The following is an 18,129-nucleotide window of genomic DNA, read 5'->3' on the forward strand; positions in this document are numbered from 1 at the left end:
GGCCTTAAACCTGTTATTAGCAGAGACTCCGCTGAGTAGCAGAATCTTTTTTTATTCCCCAACGTTCTTCCATTTCTAATCGTTTTGCAATCTTTAAATTCAGCTGATGACGGTCCAACCTCACCTATATGTTGCCGGATTAACCCCTTCAGGACCGGGTTTTTGTTACTAAGGTTGCGCTAAAAGCCAGAAGCCGTTTTGTGTTTTTGCTATGTCTTTCTTCAACTGGAATTTCTCTCTTATGAATTAGTGCACCCAAACAAATCATATATTGGGTTTTTTTCAGCACAAGTAGGACTTTCATTTGAAACCATATTAAGCTGGGTAGTACATTGTTTTGTTTGAAATAAACGTCAAAAGGTGGGGGGGATGAAAAAAACATTTTTTTTAACAGTTTTGTATACATACAAATTGTACACACATTGAACCAATCGGAAAAATGTATCCAAAATATATTCATTAAGTTGTCCTGATTTGGAGACCACCCAATATGGCCAGGATTTTCATCTATTTTGACCAGTATAGGCAAATATTGCAAGGCATGCATCACGTTTTTAAAATGTAATTCTTTTCAAATTTGGCACGGTAGGCTAATAACTGCAAAAGTTGTCACAGATACTGATTATCCCCCCAAAATTATATGTTCACCAACATCCCCCGGTTCCAACAAGGCCTCACATGCCTGGTTCATGCATTTTTGAGGAAGCTATGAGGGCAAAACTGGAACATGCGCATTCTAGTTTTCAAATTTGGAATTTTCAGAAATTGGTTGACTGGGCCCATATCCCATTTGGGACGTTTTGGAAGCCCGCAGGGGTGATCTGGTATCCATCACAGTAGGACAAAGGAGCAGGAGAGCTGCTAATTCAGAGCCAGGTCCATGTCGGAGCCACGCTTTTTCCCAGAAGAGTCCAAGAACCTCGTAACACTTGCAAGCAGGAGGTGCCCACGGTTAGAGGAAGGGCCAAGCTTCTTCTCCACACGTGAAGCTCTCACCTTCCCACATGGATGTATTCACTAACGGGTGTGTTTTGTAAGGTCGAAATGTTGCCCTTGTTGCTGAATTAAATACACGTCACGTTACTACTATTTGTGATAGTTATTAGCCTGGTCACAGGGCTGGTGTCACAGCGGTCTCTCAGTAGGACAGTCTTAGTGTGGTAACAGGGGTTGTGTCATTGTGGATATACCCCAGCAGTCTATTAATGTGGTCACAGGGCTGGTGTATTTACCCCAGCGGTCTATTAGCCTGGGCAGAGGGCTGGTGTCACGGTGTATTTACCCCAGCAGTCTTTTAGCCTGGGCACAGGGCTGGTGTCATGGTGTATTTACCCCAGCAGTCTATTAGTCTGGGCACAGGGCTGGTGTCATGGTGTATTTACCCCAGCAGTCTATTAGCCTGGGCACAGGGCTGGTGTATTTACCCCAGCGGTCTATTAGCCTGGGCACAGGGCTGGTGTCATGGTGTATTTACCCCAGCAGTCTATTAGCCTGGGCACAGGGCTGGTGTCATGGTGTATTTACCCCAGCAGTCTATTAGCCTGGGCACAGGGCTGGTGTATTTACCCCAGCGATCTACTAGCCTGGGCACAGGGCTGGTGTCATGGTGTATTTACCCCAGCAGTTTATTAGCCTGGGCACAGGGCTGGTGTCATGGTGTATTTACCCCAGCAGTCTATTAGCCTGGGCACAGGGCTGGTGTATTTACCCCGGCGGTCTATTAGCCTGGGCACAGGGCTGGTGTATTTACCCCAGCGGTCTACTAGCCTGGGCACAGGGCTGGTGTCATGGTGTATTTACCCCAGCAGTCTATTAGCCTGGGCACAGGGCTGGTGTATTTACCCCAGCAGTCTACTAGCCTGGGCACAGGGCTGGTGTCATGGTGTATTTACCCCAGCAGTCTATTAGCCTGGGCACAGGGCTGGTGTCATGGTGTATTTACCCCAGCAGTCTATTGGCCTGGGCACAGGGCTGGTGTATTTACCCCAGCGGTCTCTCAGTAGGACAGTCTAGCGGTGTTGTCACAGGAGCGATGATGATGTCACAATGTAGGGACGCCAAGCGGTGTTTTGTTTACCGTTTTGGGTTCACAGTCTGTTTCTTCCTCGCAGTGTTTACAGGGCGGATCTCAGACTCTTCACCCCCGGTGATTTCTTCCCGGCCCGGTGTCCTGAATGATGCCGGGCCCGGGATGCTGGAGCGTGTCCGTAGCGGCGGTGTTCATTCTCGCGGTCGCGGTGTCCCAGGTTCGGGGCGGTCTCTATTCCCCGGATGAGCCATTGGTGTCCCTGGCCGGGGCGACCCGTTCTCTCCTGCTCGGGTCCAACAGCTCCTGGCTCGCCGAGTTTTATGCTTCATGGTGCGGACACTGCGCGGCGTTCAGACCGACCTGGAGTGCGCTGGCTCGGGATGTGCAAGGTGAGCAGCCGGCCGTGGAAATGATCCTCCATATACCTATGACCCTTTGACCTTTTTCCCCAAACAATTAGTGTATATTTCTAAAAGGTACCTGTGTTTATTTTTCATAGATTGGAGACCGGCAGTATACCTGGCTGTACTAGACTGTGCAGAGGAGTCAAACAGGGATACCTGTAACGAATTTGGGGTTACTGGGTACCCCACAGTTCAGGTAATGTTCTATAACGTGGCGGTTCATTTTTGTTCTGTCCTTTCATTATATACAGCTGTTCGTTTGTTTCTCAGTATTCTTTATTTTCACTGTTCCTCCCTATACGTTCTTTTGAAAACCATGCTCTGTCTCGTCTGCCTGCCTGTCCCGTCTGTCTGTCCCATCCCATCTGTCTGTCCCATCCCGTCTGTCTGTCTGTCCGTCCGTCCCGTCTGTCCCTCGACATTCTTACACAATCTGTGCAAATCAGTAAATGTCTTGTTTATTTTTCCAGTTCTTTAAAGCGTTTGCAGGAAGTCCTTCGGAGGGTGTACGAGTTCCAGGTATGGTAACTAAATCCTTTTCCCAATTATTTTCTGAATGTCTGTGCAATCTTGCTTTGTTTATCTTATGGGGGAAAAAAATGTCTTTCATTATATCCTTTTCCTCTGGATTGCTACCAAGTCTGTCTCCGTGTCTAACACTCTTTTGTTGTTTGTCGCTCTACTTTATATGATCTGTTTATTATAGGAATTAGTTGAAATAGTCACGGTTAATCCCACCAAAAATACATATTGTTTCAGTAAAGGAAGCAAGTTTTTAGGCACATCCCAAATTTTTGAGTTCAAGTGAATCGGCAGTTTCCCTGAAGGAGCTCTGTACCCGATCCGTACATACAGATGGTGTGGAGCATACAGGGCGGCCTAAATGGCTTTACAAATCAAAGAGAAATGAATTGGGAATATGTCCGAACCGGCCCCTATTCATGCTATTATCATAAAGCTTCACATGCAAATGGATTGCTGTCCTGAAGAATACCTGATCAGGATTTAGCACCACTTGGTGATCTCCCAAAAGGGGATGTATCCAGCAAATTTACAGCCTTTTACCCCCTTGATTTATGAGGTGTCACACACTTATTTAGCATTCTGCTGTATAGATAGTTTTGATTCACGTTGTTACCCTGCTTAGGTGACAACATCCCTTCATTAGATTTCCTTCGAGAAAACCTTTGCAGAGTGCTGTAGGTTTCAAAACACCCTTTTTTTCATATGTGCCCATTTTTGAGACACCTTACACTATTTGTACATTAGATTTAATTTATATATATATATATAATGTGTGTGTGGAAAAAATGCTGTAAAGAAAGAGCTTGTAAAAATGTGCGTTAATATGGGAGCACCGCAGCATCTCTTTAGAACAATACTGCTCTAAGCAACCTGAGACTTCTCTGTATTTGTTTCTCTTTCTATTAATCCCCTTCTGGTATTTATTTCTTGGCATGGCTGTTGGTTTTTTCTGTTACCTTGTATTTCGTGATGGTAGACGCGGGTAAAGTGTACTAACGATCGTACGGTCAGACTGCATACCTAGTTTCACTGAATCCGGTTTGTTTCATGTCCACTCTCCTCAGCTTCGTCTGTACAAGAAATCAGACAGCACATCATCGATAGACTGGAAGAGCAGAAGGAGTCCCCACCACCAGCGTGTCCTCCTTTGGAACCAATCAGGTAATGTAAGGATAGGTTACACTGTAACTATAACTGTTTCCAAGTCATTGTGCAACCGTCTGGTACTTGTGGTTAATCAGAAACCCTAAATCGGGCAAGTGTCGCGTTCTCTAAACATGTGGTGCGGACCTTCGATGAATGCAATGTTTGATTGAGTGATCTCTTTCAGCGCCCCCAAGTTGGAGCAGTTCTTCGCAAACAACAATGAGACTTATCTGGCTGTGATATTTGAGGATGCCAAGATGTACATGGGTAGAGAGGTAAGGAATATATATCTAGATATATCTCTATAACCGAAATGTCTCATACTTCTCAAGCCTTTAAAGAGCCTTCAGTAACTTTTTCTACTAATCTCCATAATTTAGAGATGTCAAATGTTTATGGATGATGCTCTAAAGATTAAAGCTAGTGAAAAGATTTCCTAACATGAAACCTCAAGCTATATTAGTATTTTTGAAACACCTTGTCTACTCTGGACAATTATTAACATGGAAACAATTGGAGCTGTTCAGGTAGAACAAGAGCTCTACTCTTTTATTGTTATTATATGACGGTGTATGGGTGTCATTCCATTAGTAGGAAATTAATATTGGTGAATGGTTGCAGATTGAAATTGACACTGAAAGTAAAAAAAAAAGAAATTACTTGCAAATAAATGATTACAGTCCAAGTTTTTTTTTACAATTATGTGCCAGATTTCTGCATTAGACTCTTTATTAATGGCTGCATGATATGGACATGCCCCGACGCTGTAATTCCCTAACTAGAAGACAAATCTATCATTTTTCGGTAGTCTGGGGATGTAGCTAAACACATAAATATGCAAGAGTGCATGAAAAAATAAACTATATTCTCTGCTTTCAAAATAATATTTATTTTTATATGGTCACTTTGGGTTCAACATGCCAAATTTACCAAAAAGATTTAGAAAAAGTGGTATATGCTTTTAAATGATTGTACTTTATTGACAAAAATAACGGCATATAACAAATTTCAAAAATCAGAAAGCGTAGCCTAATTTCTAGAAGAATACTCCTTCTTGGGTTAAACAAAGTAAAAGTAAAGATATTTGCGCAGGGAAGGGTAGTGTGTACTTTCCGCTGAGAACCTGCCTTTGCTATATGCATGCTCCTGTTCAGAGCCGGCCTTAAGTGTTCTGACGCCCTGTGAGGACTACTCCTCTGGCGCCCTCCCTCTGCCCCTTCTCACTGCCTCCTCCCCTGTCCCTTCTCACTTCCTCCCCCCCTGCCCCTTCTCACTGCCCCCCCTCACTGCCCCCTCCCTCTGCCCCTTCTCCCTATCCTTACTTACCTCGTTGCCGGAGTCCTACAGTGGAAGCGGGAGGCGTCCGTCTTCCCGATCTGCCGCGGTGCGCGCTTCACAGCTGAGCGCTGGAAAAATTCCACGACGGAGTCACGGAGAGTGAGGGGCGCCGAGCGGTCGCTGAAAACTTCACGAGCAACCGATCGGCGCCCCTGCACGGGACTTAAATTGAAACATCGTTTTTTTTGTTTGTTTTAACTTTATTTAACATCCTCCATGTTAAATAAAGTTAAAACTACTTTATTTAATATGGAGGATGTTAAATAAAGTTAAAAAAAAAACAAAAAACAAAAAAAACGATGCTTTAATTTAAGTCCCGGGCAGGCGCCCCTGTTGCCATGGCGCCCTGTGCGGCCACACAAGTCGCACACTCCTAAGGCCGGCCCTGCTCCTGTTCATGACCCATATTTATATTTGTTCACTATGCTTTCATACTAGCAGCGGTATAGGTTAATATTGACTGTAGATCCTATGATCCTAAGCCAGCCGCAGACGGTGCGGATCTCAAACAGCTGTAGAGCGTTTGGCTGGCAGGGAATCACAGAGCCCGTAGCTGGGGTTGATGTAAAGTACTGTTGGGTTTAATACGCTAACCTCCTGGGTGCAGGCTAATTGAAACCACGCGAGAACCCATTGATCTACGAGCAGCTTGTTTCCAGCTAATGTTTATTGAAAGGAATCGTTTGCGAGTCTGAGCTCCCCGATCTGTCATTACAGGTGGCTCTGGATATGGTTCAGTACGAAGGTGTCTCGGTACGCAGGGTAGTTAAAGACCAAACTGACTTGGTGGAGAAGTTCAACGTATCTTCATTCCCCGCTGGTTTTTTGATTTCTAAGAACGGATCTACCAGCAGAATTAACCTGTGAGTATTCTCCTGCCTTGGTTGTTTTTTTTCCTCTTATCTCTGTTTTAAGTAGTTTGTTCTTGACATTTACTGGGTCTCTCTGTTAGTGGGGAAGAGACTCGCTCGGCGTATACCAAATTCCTGCGTTCACTACCCGGAGTGCAGAGGGGAAAACACTCTCTCATCGGATGGTCGGAGACATCTCTCGTAGCTACTGAATCACCGAAGAGACAGGCCGACAGGTAAAGGAAATCCTCTTTATCTCACTTAGGTCCTCTGTCTAGTATTTCTTATCTAATACCTGCTTTACCTGTTGTTCTTGTAACCCCCAGCATATTTTTTTAATATTTTCATGCTCTGTGTACTAAGCATTCATTTTTTCTGAATGCCGACCTGAACTGCCATATTCTGGAGTTTTCCAGGATACTTATATCTTTTCCATACTTTTTTCTAGCGCCAAGGTGTACATGGCAGATCTTGAGTCGGCTCTTCACTATTCTTTGAGGGTGGAGGTTGCTCGATTCGCGACCTTGGATGGGGAGCGACTTAAGGCTCTCTCCAATTTCATCAATGTGCTGAGAAAGGTAAGTGGATGTTGTTTAAACATTAAACATGTTGCTCAATTGCTAATGGAATTAGCAGCTCAATGCATATTAAAAACAGCAAGATTTCCCCAAGAGTTTCACGATGCATTACAATGCCCGTTCTTGCAGGAGAAATTTCCTGTGGTTGGTCTGTCTGGATGCAAACCACAGTTTAGTGAATACGTCCTTCTGCGTTTTAGAAGCTGCGGGATATTTTTCTCAGGGCTGTTTGGTTATCCTGTAGACCTTTAGAGGGTTGACATGGTTCTAGGTGGAGCGGTTAGATAAGCGTATTGATTTAAGGTGTGTGTTTTTCAGAGTATGTACTTTGGTGTATCGCACAGTATTTAATTATTCTAGAAATCTGGGTTCTGAAAAAGCGTTTCCCTATAATTTCTTGCTTTCATTTTAAGAAATGTTCATAAAATTGCTTTGTTAAAAACCCTTTGTTGACTCTAAAATCGCACCTCTCCTCAAATGAATCGTATACCAGCATTTATATAAATTAAAAACATATATATTCCAAAAGCTAACATCTAACCCTTTGCTTGTTGGTGAATTCCGTATCTTACCGTAAGGAATTGTTTTCTCGAGTACGTGTTTTGCTGAACGTGGCACCTACACTGGTAAAAATGACACCGTCTTACGAAGTACACTTCACTTCATAGCAATGTTTAGGATAACCCGGTCTAAGTATGTTTAAATGTGTCAAGCAAGTGTTAAATTCCTGTATCCTGCGATGAGGGCGCATCTTTCAATGGGTAAACCGAGTGACTGATGTGGATCCCTGGTATTAGCCGCAGCCATGAGAATTTCTTGTAATGGCCACCGGAGGGCAGTGTTTTACTGCATGTTCTCAAAAACATTTTTCTTCCCCAAAAATACACAATTTCTGATATGAGACGCAATCTGGGGAAAACACATTATATCGCATGCCTGCAACTGGATTAAAGATTGGAAACCCAACATAAAAAACTTTACACATCAGCCTTCAAGCAATGCAGAGTGCCATGGTGCTTTATACCTAGTAAAGAATAATGAGATAGTTAGATGAGAATTGTTTTGTGATGCGCTGCAATCCCTTTTACCGTTGTGCAGTGTTGCATTTGCCAAAGTTTTTCTCTCTTGGGTTGTGGTGGGTAGCTGGAAGACTCGATGAAAATAGTTTATTGCCCTTATGAGAAGTCAATGAACGCGCCTGAAAACGCTAGATGTCGTGTTTTTGTTTAGAAATGTTTTAGTGGTATGTGGAACAAAGTTCTGGGGCGATAGTGTACACTTCTTCCTCTCAACACCGATCACCTAATGTGTGACTCACAATACACACAACACTTGTTTGACGAGATATTAAGGTAAAGAAAGGCTTTGGTGGAGTTGGTTCCCTGGCTTTCTGTAACTATATACTCCCTGTTTGTTATGAGACGTTATGTTTTATGAATTTTCTTTTTTCCAGTACTTCCCTGCCCGTCCGTATCTGCGTACATTACTGAATTCTGCTAATTCCTGGCTGCGCGCCCGCGCTAAAACCAAAGTCTCATACAAGGATTTTGAGGATGTTCTCAACAACAAAAATCAGGTAAGAACCCCAAATTCTTCTGACCTGTAATTTACATTGAGCTATAATAATTTTCTAGCCACTTACAAATGTTTCTCCATCCCAAGGCCCAGAAAGCTGTTCTGTCATCGGATGTGCGCTATGTTGGATGTCAGGGTTCCAAGCCCCAATTCCGTGGCTTTCCGTGTTCCCTCTGGACCCTTTTCCACGTTCTAACAGTCCAGGCATCTGAAGTAGCAACCCTGGGAAGAATTAGACCCGGTAAGTGCAGCCAGAACACCTTCTCATAGCATTCTTAATCCAGTTTATTCATACATATTTTACAGATAACACATTTTTTTTTGTTACCCCTAAAATATTTTTTGGGTCACTCACCTTTCAAGGAACCTGAACGTGAGAATGTATAACGCGGTTAGATGTCCCATCGCCATATATTTTATGTATTTCATAAACGGGACACAATTTTTTTTAGAGAAAAATAACCCTTTCCTATTGAAATCTACAGTTTTTTACTTTTTTATGTTTTTTTTTTATACAGTGTGTTATGCATTCATATCTGAATAATTGCATTTTAGTTGCTTGTCCAAAGCTAAATTCCTGGGAGATTTTTTTATCCCAATATAATTGCTGGAACCAAATATATTTCTCAAAGATATGTCTTCTGTTTTGGAGACAAAGTCATAGAATGCCACATTTAGAGGATCGGTTAGGGTTGTTATGTTAGAAAATGTTTAGGTAACAGGGTGGTGAAGAAGTGTAATGTGGACGTTAATACATTGGGAGTATTTAAAGCGTGCGTGGGATAGGGATGAGGCAATCGTGAACATAAGTCCAAAAACCTAATGTGTTCCTCTCTGCTGTAAAATTCTACATTTCTTTATAAATGTTCATAAAAAGAGCATTTCAGGGAAGGTTTAATGTCCCGGACAGCCTCACCAAAGGAGAATGTATATTAATGTACTTTAAAATGTAAAAAATTGACCTTAAAGAGAAGCTGCAGCAAGAAAGTTTCTACACATTCTTATGGGGGTCTTGTTGGACCGCCAATTCTGATATTCACCAAGCCAGAACTGGAGCTGACTGGCGGTAAATAAATCATGTGTCGGGGGATATGTTCAGCCAAACACGTGTCCTCAATGGCAAATAGCTGGGATGGGCAAAGGGAGACTTCTCAGTTCTATGAACAGGTCAAAAGTTTCTGATCAGTAAATCTATCCGTCTTCTGTCGGACTCGTTCTTCGAGGATCATTTGTTTATGCCGCCGTTCCGATTCCACTCAAAGCGCATTATTGCGCTGCGGATCCTTAACGTTTATTGAACCGCTCCGTTTTGCCCTGCTCGGTGATCGATGTACATTAAGTATTCCTTTAAAACCTCCAATGTGATTTAACACAGACGTAAAAATCAAAAGAAAACGATCAACTTTAAAAAGGATTTCGGGTTTAAGTGGCTGCAACCAGCCGTAAAGTATTGAGACAAAAATATAATCCTAAAACGGACAACCTATTCCAGAACAATTTTCTATGCTTAATGCCATTAAAAAGGATCTTTTTAAATGAAATGATGTAATTATCTTCTGGCTTAGTAGAATGAATTGCATTTGATTACATATATTACCCCGATTTCTTTACCTAATGCAAACCATTATAATTACATTGCTGCTGACTCTCTTATTCATAGTCTGCTAATACTGGTAACAAGTTTTATATGGAAGAATAAAGGAAGGAAAACGGCATGCCATATTTTTTTGTCAGTAGGCACCCACAATCCCCTCTGCAGTGTAAGCAGTTTCCGGCGTTATATACTTTTGATAGATCAGAGAGAATTGTGGCTAAAAGCTGATCGTCATCCTAAAACTTTAGACGAGCTTGATCTATACATTTGCTAGGAGTTCAATTAGCAGAGAGTACAGATTCATTTAAATGTGTTGCTTGCAGTGGATCACGAGTGGCTTCATTGTTTCTAGAACATTTTCATTACTTTTTAAAACGTCAACGAATCGCTATGATTTTTAAAATGTGGCCCAATTGGAATCAGGCTGCACATTTGCCCTGAAAGTCTTGTGCTTAGATTTGGCGGGTAGGAGACAGCTCCGCTTTAATTGTTCGATCATTTTAAATATTTGACATTTTATTTAAAGACTCAGTTGCAGTTTTTGGTTAGCTTGATTTCGTGGATTCCTATATTCTTAGTACACCATTTCACTGCCAGTGGCTGCGTAATCATATAGTAATTGGAATGTGATTCATGTATCGCCTCTCATGCGTTTTTCTTCTGTGTTTGCAGCTCCCAGTGAGGTCCTGTTAGCGATGCGTGGCTACGTCCAGCATTTCTTCGGCTGCAGAGAATGCGCCCAGCATTTTGAACGTATGGCCCAAGAGTCCATGCGCAACGTCCGATCTTTGGATGAAGCCATCGTGTGGCTGTGGGAAAGACACAACCGTGTGAATAAGAGATTGGCAGGTGAGGGAGAACGCGCTCTGTTTCACATCCCGATTGCTGTTCCATATCCAGTGGGATTAAGAATTTAGCAGTTCTTTATGTGAAACCTTCTTTTTTCAGTGGTGTTGCTTAAAGCTTGCTTGTCTAATTTCCCAAATCTTACACTTTATAGTTCAGGACACCAAATAAACATATAAACAGATTCAGGATGAGTTAGAAATCCATATTTCATGTATACACTGGATCTGGAAAATTAAGCAATTTAAGTTTTTTCCCTTTTACACCCAGAGTTATTTTATTCTTGTTATAGAAAAATTTTAAAAACTTTTTTAACGCTCATAATTTTTTGTATAATTTATTTTTACATTGTGGTATTCTCATATATATCACTAATAGAATAATCACAGGTTTTTTTGACCCTTAAATAGCTTTTTGGGGGAAAATGTCCTTCTTCGCCGTTAAAGGACAAGTTATTGATACCATTTTATTTTTCTTTGAAAATTATTTGTTATTATAGCGCCACCTACTGACCCCTGACCATTATGACCACAAAAGGCCTATCTACGTTAACTTATTACTGCATCTGTAGGACTATTCAAATAATTTATGGGGTTTATATTTTTTTTTAATTCTGTCATTCGTTGATGACTTTTAAATGGTCTTAAATAACAACATTTTTCTAATTAGCACTTATAAAAGTTTATACATTTCTATAATTATACTTGTATTTCATTGAGGACAAATAAGAACCACTGGACTTGTTGATGGCAAAATTCTAGTAACCTTTATTTAACTTCTCAACCCTTTCTGGTTGTTATCAAGCATCGACTCCATCTAAAACTGAAGCCTATATATATATAACATTTTTATATTATTGTGTCTTTGGATCGATGCTTGAAACAGAGTTATAATAAACAATTACTTTGTTGTAATGCGGTAACAAGAGTTTTAGAAATGCTTGGCTTCCTAAATAATATGTTGTGTTTGTTTGTGACTGCTCACCCATCTCTATCTGTTTCAAAGGTGCACAGAGTGAAGATCCAGCCTTTCCGAAGGTTCAGTGGCCTACTGCAGCGCTTTGCCCGCTCTGCCAGTCCAAAGCAGATATGTCCTGGAACCTCCCCAGCGTTCTAGATTTCCTGAAAGCTCATTTTGGCAAAAAAAATCTAGCAGATGAGTATCTGGAAGATGAGGAAGTGCTGCTGGAAAAACAGAAAAAGGCACACAATGCAACCCAAAAAAGGGATAAGAGAGATGTTACGGATGAGGAGAAGAAGTCTGAAATAATCCAGAACCGTGATGACACCGAGAACACACGTGATGATCCGAGAGAAGATGACGATGAAGAAAAGAGCGATGCATATGACAAAAACTCATATGGACCTAATATGTTTCTAAGCAGATCTCTTAAGGACTCCAGCCTGCACAAGGGAAACCATGCTCTACATCCAAAAACCCTTGTAGAACCTCGTGATGCAGAGTTCGATGAAGCTGCTGTGAGAGATCGGTTACTAAAGAGAGGAGTAGACGCCAATTACCCTATTGGTGTGGTGGTGGAGCGTGGGGAGGTGAATAGGAAAGGCCGTTGGGTGAAGATGCTGGAGGTTGGCTTCTCTTGTTTGGACATCAGCCTGTGCGTGGTTCTCTATTTCCTTTCCAGCATGTGTCTCCTTGCCATGTACCTTTACATGAGTCTCAGGACACGCTGCCCCCGACAACGGTGCTCATATCTGCCAGTGTGAAGTGGACTTTCTCCAACCAGAACAATACAATCTGTTCTGTATTTTGGAGAGAGAACTGTTACATGTTTTTAAAGTGCCTTTAAACCCATTGAATTTCTATGCTAACATGGGTTGTCCATCCTAGGCCCAAATAGATATTTTACTAGTTGTGTCAGCTTAACTGATACCTTAAAGTTTAATAAATAGTTGTTAAGTTGTTTCTGTGTTTTTTTTATTCGTGGTTTGCGCCGTTATTGACATACGTATCAATTTGTTTGAATAACTGGTTCTTAAGGTTAAACTTTGACAGCTGAATTTCGTTGATCAATTTTTTTATTCCCTTGACATTTTTCTCATAATTTGATCCACATAGCATACACAAAGCCTTATATGCATAAGTAGTTTTACAGAAAATAGTATTTGTGCTTACAGGGCTACATGCAAAGGACCCAAGGAATGCAGAGCCGTAACAATGGTGTTTGATGGTCTTTTGATCTATGCATGTGCTTGAAATCTGCTAACACAATGCATAAATTCCAAGTACTGTTTCATTGCATAAATAAATGCTTTTGTAAAGATGTCCAAGAGAATGCCTTGGGCACATACTGTATTTGCCAAGTCAGATTACGGTTTATATTTAAACATGGGTGTGGGTGGACTACCAATAATTAGATCAATTATACAAGCCTAGTCTGGCCCGTGGAATATCATTTACTGTCTGTGTATTTAATTTTATTATTCATTAAACATTTTTGCCGTGTCAGGTTTAAAAAGAGTTTGATGATTTTCAGGCAGATGTAAACATTACGGAATTTACCCTTTCAGTGCCAGGCAAATGAGCAGCACTTTGCAGTGCAGTGAAAAGTGACCCACTTTCTGTGTTTATCAGATTTAGCGATGGATCTGGTAACCCGCATTGTAAGTGTATGTTGGGTCATCTGCATTCGGAAGTTATAATGCTTAATTAAAAATAAGTTTTGGTTGCCAGTAATAGACATATAATGTAGCTTTGTATATAATTATAGATGTTTTACCTTTATTATGTCTCTACCCTTTCATCAACTTAAATTGTGGACAGCTACACTATCCCTCTCTCCTTTGTCATTGGTATCGGTCTCCGATCCGTACATGTCCTTCGGTGCCCTTAACTAGGATAGTGTCCCTTTTTGCCGCTGTAGCAATCTGTGCTAGTTACGGTGGCTTCCCTTATGTCACTGCGCCAGCTGTCTGTACTAGTCATATCTCTGGCCCTCGTAATCTGCTTGCTGGGGGAGCGGGCTGTTTACTCACATTGGGGAGCCCATCTGTTAAATCCTCATGTAACCAATTGGATGGTATTAGAGAACGAGCTATCCTGGGTAATCCTGCTCTTGCTCTGCTGTGGATACACAGGGATAACCTAGCGGCTGCTAATCAACTCTATTAGGAGGCAGGAGCTCAATCCGATTTGCTGTTCTGCATGCTGATTTTATTCTGGAAAAGAGAAAAGCAGTGATTGAAAACGAGCTTGTGTTTAATGGTTGCAATGATGGGTTACAAACCCTACCTAAACTTCTCTGGTGTTTAAGAGGTTAAGCCAGTTATGCTCTTCTATCTTTTTTTTGCTGACAGCTCTTAATATGTAAAAGAAAAAGCTTCGTATCATAGTGCATGCTCGGCATGGTGCGGGTGTTCTGTAGTGTGCTTTTTGTCACCCTCCTGGTTCTGTGCTCTTCTGGCCCTGAGTATAATTCTGTTAATGGATGGGGGGGAGTTCCTTCTCTCCCAGACAAGCCATGAGTGGCATCTAGGGGGGGGAGTGCATCTCACAGCAGTCTACATCTTCAGAGTTCAAGGTCATTTAATGTGACATTGTATTTATATTAACCATCAATTCTAGTAAGCGGCACATCGGTTTTTGTATTTGCTCTTTCCCCTCCACCCTATGCAATTAGCAGGTTTCCGAAGCATTCGGATGATCTTTGGATACCCAAGCAGCCCACGCCAATTCTGTGAGCCCCATCACTATATGAATCTATAGGGTAATGATTGCTATAGGGTAATGATTGCAGAAGAAACGTCTTGTTTTCATGGTATTTGGGATGAATGGGATGCCCCAGTAGTGGATGTTACCAGGATGTAAATCCACCCTGCATGAGTTTATTCTTATCTTTGCCCCGCATGGGAAATAATTCTTGTGATGTCAATGTTTGTTGAGTAGTGTCAACTTTATTGGCAGTTATTGCTTCACATCCTAGCTGACTGCTTCTTCTGCTGGACCAAGGCCAGCGATTTGACATCAGCAAGTGATTTGCTACCACAACAGTAAAAATCACGCTGACTGTTCCTTGAAGAGCAATTTTCACATACTGGCAATGTATCTGTTTACTCTCCTTAAAAAAAAGGAGGAAAAATAATAACTCCTCGGACGAAGGAATGCATAAACTCTGTTGTTCCAACGTCTTGCAAACCTTAGGACCTCTTGGGTAAGTATGAGTATAACAGCATAGAAAGCTCCGTGTTTAGGCCCCTATCAGATTGCGGTAATGGAAAACTATTCCGGAAGACCTGGACCCCCTATGCCAATGAAAAGGAAGACAAAATGGGACATCTGTCTGATAGAAAGAACCAGCATTTTATTTCAGAGATCAGTGAAGCAAATAGCATTTGTTTAACGGATCCTTTCCTTTCAGCTAAATTGGCATTTTTTCAAGTTATTTTAAGTTATTTTACCATATATGGCCTGCTGACTTTGGCATACATGTACATACATGGGGGGGGGGGGTGCTCACACTCCTACAACTATTAATTAGTCCAATAATGAACCTATCAGTGACCTGCTCCTTGCTACTTACACACTAGATTGCTGAAGAGGTTAACACACTGTATCACTAAATGTGGTGGAGGTGCCCAGAGAAGCTTGGGGAGCGTTCCAGTCCTATATTAATGTGAAATACATACTGGAGTCAATCTTCCAATTTACCGCATGTAAATAAGAGTTGCACATTGGTTTTCGTACAAATGCGTTTTTAAGCCGAATTTTACCGTTTCATGCATTTGTTATCCAAAAAATTTTCAAATAATTAACAAATTAATGCAACATTGGGGGAAAAAAGAAACGACAAATGAATGCCAAATACGAAAATCTTCATTCGTTTGTTCGGCGCTGTGGCTGCCATGTTAATTACACTAAGAGGAGGAGAATACAAAAATATTGGACAAATTTCGTCCAAACCGAAGACTTCGAAAAAAAAAAAGTTGCCACAAAACGAACACAAACTTTCCAACTGACTCTACTAAAATTAAAAGCGGTTTCAGGGCCCACAGACAATACATTACTTGCTGGAGGCGAAATCACTGGATCGGCCACGTGGGAAATCCATCGAGCGCCAGCCAGCCAGACTAGGTCTAGTAAAGCGACGATTCTAGTCAATGGTAGTTGAGCTCCCATTGAAATTAACAGGCGCAGTAGCAGCCAATCACGTGTATGATATCTAAACACTGGCGTTATGCTAGCATACATATGATTGGCTACTGTTTTAGCGCCTTCAATGGGCGTGCTACTGAGCATGTGCAAGACGTTTAGCTACTAATGTTTCCTGTTACTGTTAATGACAGAAGTATAATTTTCCAACTCCAGTAACTAAAAGAATGGCGGCTCTGGCCAGCATGCAGTAAAATACATCGGCGTCCATGCAAAATAAACTCCAACATGCATTCAAAATAAAAATACGTTTCTTAAAATTTTAAGGATAACGACTCAATCATGTAAAAATAGCATGTAATTTAATATTAATGAGGATTCCCTTAGAGATAAGTTTTCTGAAAAATATTTAAAAAGCACCTAGAAAAAAACTGGAATGCTAGTTGAAGGAACGTATGTATTAGGATAAGAAGTGAATGTTGCCTATACCAGTTTGACATTATGTCTATTTGGAATATTGTGTATCTTTTTATAACCTTCATGTAACAAAACCCTGATAATGAAAGTCACTAGTAGCTGGTCCGTAAAGTAAATGACTAAAGTAAATGAGTAAATGAGTGAGGTGTGTTAGAGTGCGTTTGATTTAGTTTTTAAGTTTGCAGGTGCAAGTGTGTGTGTTACAATGTGTAAGTGTGTGCACGTTAGAGTGAGCGTGTGTAAGTATGAATTTCTGCTAGTGCACATGCAAGTTACGTAGAGGAAGGCACGGGGCCTGCAGGGTACTTGGCTTTACCCCCTTGGGCCATAAGCATACCTGGGAATTTCTGGGCTCCATCTACCCGGAGCCTTGCCTTGCAGCCAGGACTGCACACTGACGTAAGTGGGCCGTCAGCAGTGGGAAACACCCCCATTTAAAGGAAAATGGGCGGGGAGAGGGGTGTGCTCCTGCGACCTGGAGGATTCGGTTCTTGACCCGGAGAACCGGAAAAGGGGTGCTCACCCGGCAATCTCCGGGTCAAACCCGGAGAGTTCCCAGGTATGGCCATAAGGTGCCAGCCCTCTCCTTTAAGTAACAGATACAAAGCAAAAAAATGAACCAAACATTCACTTTAAAGGGAAACGCGAACCAATTTTATTTACTTTTGCTATAAGATTAAAAATATGTTTTAAAAAATATTGTCCCATTTCTTTTTTAAACCGTTCTAGTTCTTGCATAATACAATGTTTTCAGGCAACTGCATATTAGCCATTTGTATGCGTGTCAGCTCTTTCAGTTTATCCCAATCTAAATAAACAGCCTTACTCCTTATCATACTGCCTTGTGGTAAACGATGGCTGAGTCTTAATTACCCAGCCGGACACTCTGACTAATGCAAGTCTATGGAGGAAAGGACTTCATTGCATTGCCTTACAGAATCATCTCAATGTGGTGTTTGAGCAGGAAAGTTATTGGAACAAATGGAGATAAAACTATGTGTTAATGTAAATTTCTGTAAACAGAACTGTAGTTAATGCTCAAGGAAATTTTTTTTCCCTCGATTTAAATTGCAGTTAATAAAATGAATAATCAATTTTTAATTTCTACATATATATATATAGATATATATAGATATATATATTTTATATATTTTTACCTTTGGTGGCTCTCCATTGTAGGCCCTGTTTACGTTCGCTTCTCCATCTGAGATATCCAGGGCTGCCATCACATGTTCACCATAAGTGACATAAGAGAAAAGGAATAAAAAAGTGACTGGTCTGCAGGCTATAATGCTGGGCACTACATGCTGCAGATAGCAACCAAGTTACTCTACAGTTGATCCTGAGAGAGTAACGGTGGGTAAAGTCCTACCTATTCCTGCTATACAAAGAATACAAATCTCATCAACACACACAGTCTACTGGCCAAACCAGGGGGGAGCAATGGGCCAATCCCCCCTCTTACACACTGACATAGTCAGAGGCATGCTCTGGGAGTAGGGGTAAAGAGCTAAGTCCTCCTAACCAACAGGAGGAGGCAGGGTCATGCAACAGTGCGTTGCCTGACCCCACGGGGCTAATGCGGCAGCTACAAGACAGGCTTCGGCTTTGCAGGATAAGAGAGCTGCATGTATTTTTGTATCTGCCTAGGTATCTTAGT

General features: G+C 41.6%; 1 protein-coding gene across 1 annotated transcript; it reads left to right on the plus strand.

Annotated features, from left to right (window-relative positions):
• Positions 1-2,177: 2,177 nt before the first annotated feature.
• On the plus strand, positions 2,178-12,774 carry LOC128500942 (sulfhydryl oxidase 1-like). Its single transcript, XM_053470315.1, has 12 exons — positions 2,178-2,418; positions 2,529-2,629; positions 2,904-2,952; positions 4,023-4,119; positions 4,289-4,379; positions 6,160-6,305; positions 6,395-6,494; positions 6,710-6,871; positions 8,325-8,447; positions 8,534-8,715; positions 10,720-10,889; positions 11,892-12,774. The coding sequence occupies exons 1-12, from the start codon at positions 2,178-2,180 to the stop codon at positions 12,608-12,610; spliced, it is 2,181 nt and encodes a 726-aa protein (XP_053326290.1). The 3' UTR covers positions 12,611-12,774.
• Positions 12,775-18,129: the final 5,355 nt, after the last annotated feature.

Source organism: Spea bombifrons, chromosome 6, assembly GCF_027358695.1.
Source record: "Spea bombifrons isolate aSpeBom1 chromosome 6, aSpeBom1.2.pri, whole genome shotgun sequence".
NCBI lineage: Eukaryota > Metazoa > Chordata > Amphibia > Anura > Pelobatidae > Spea > Spea bombifrons.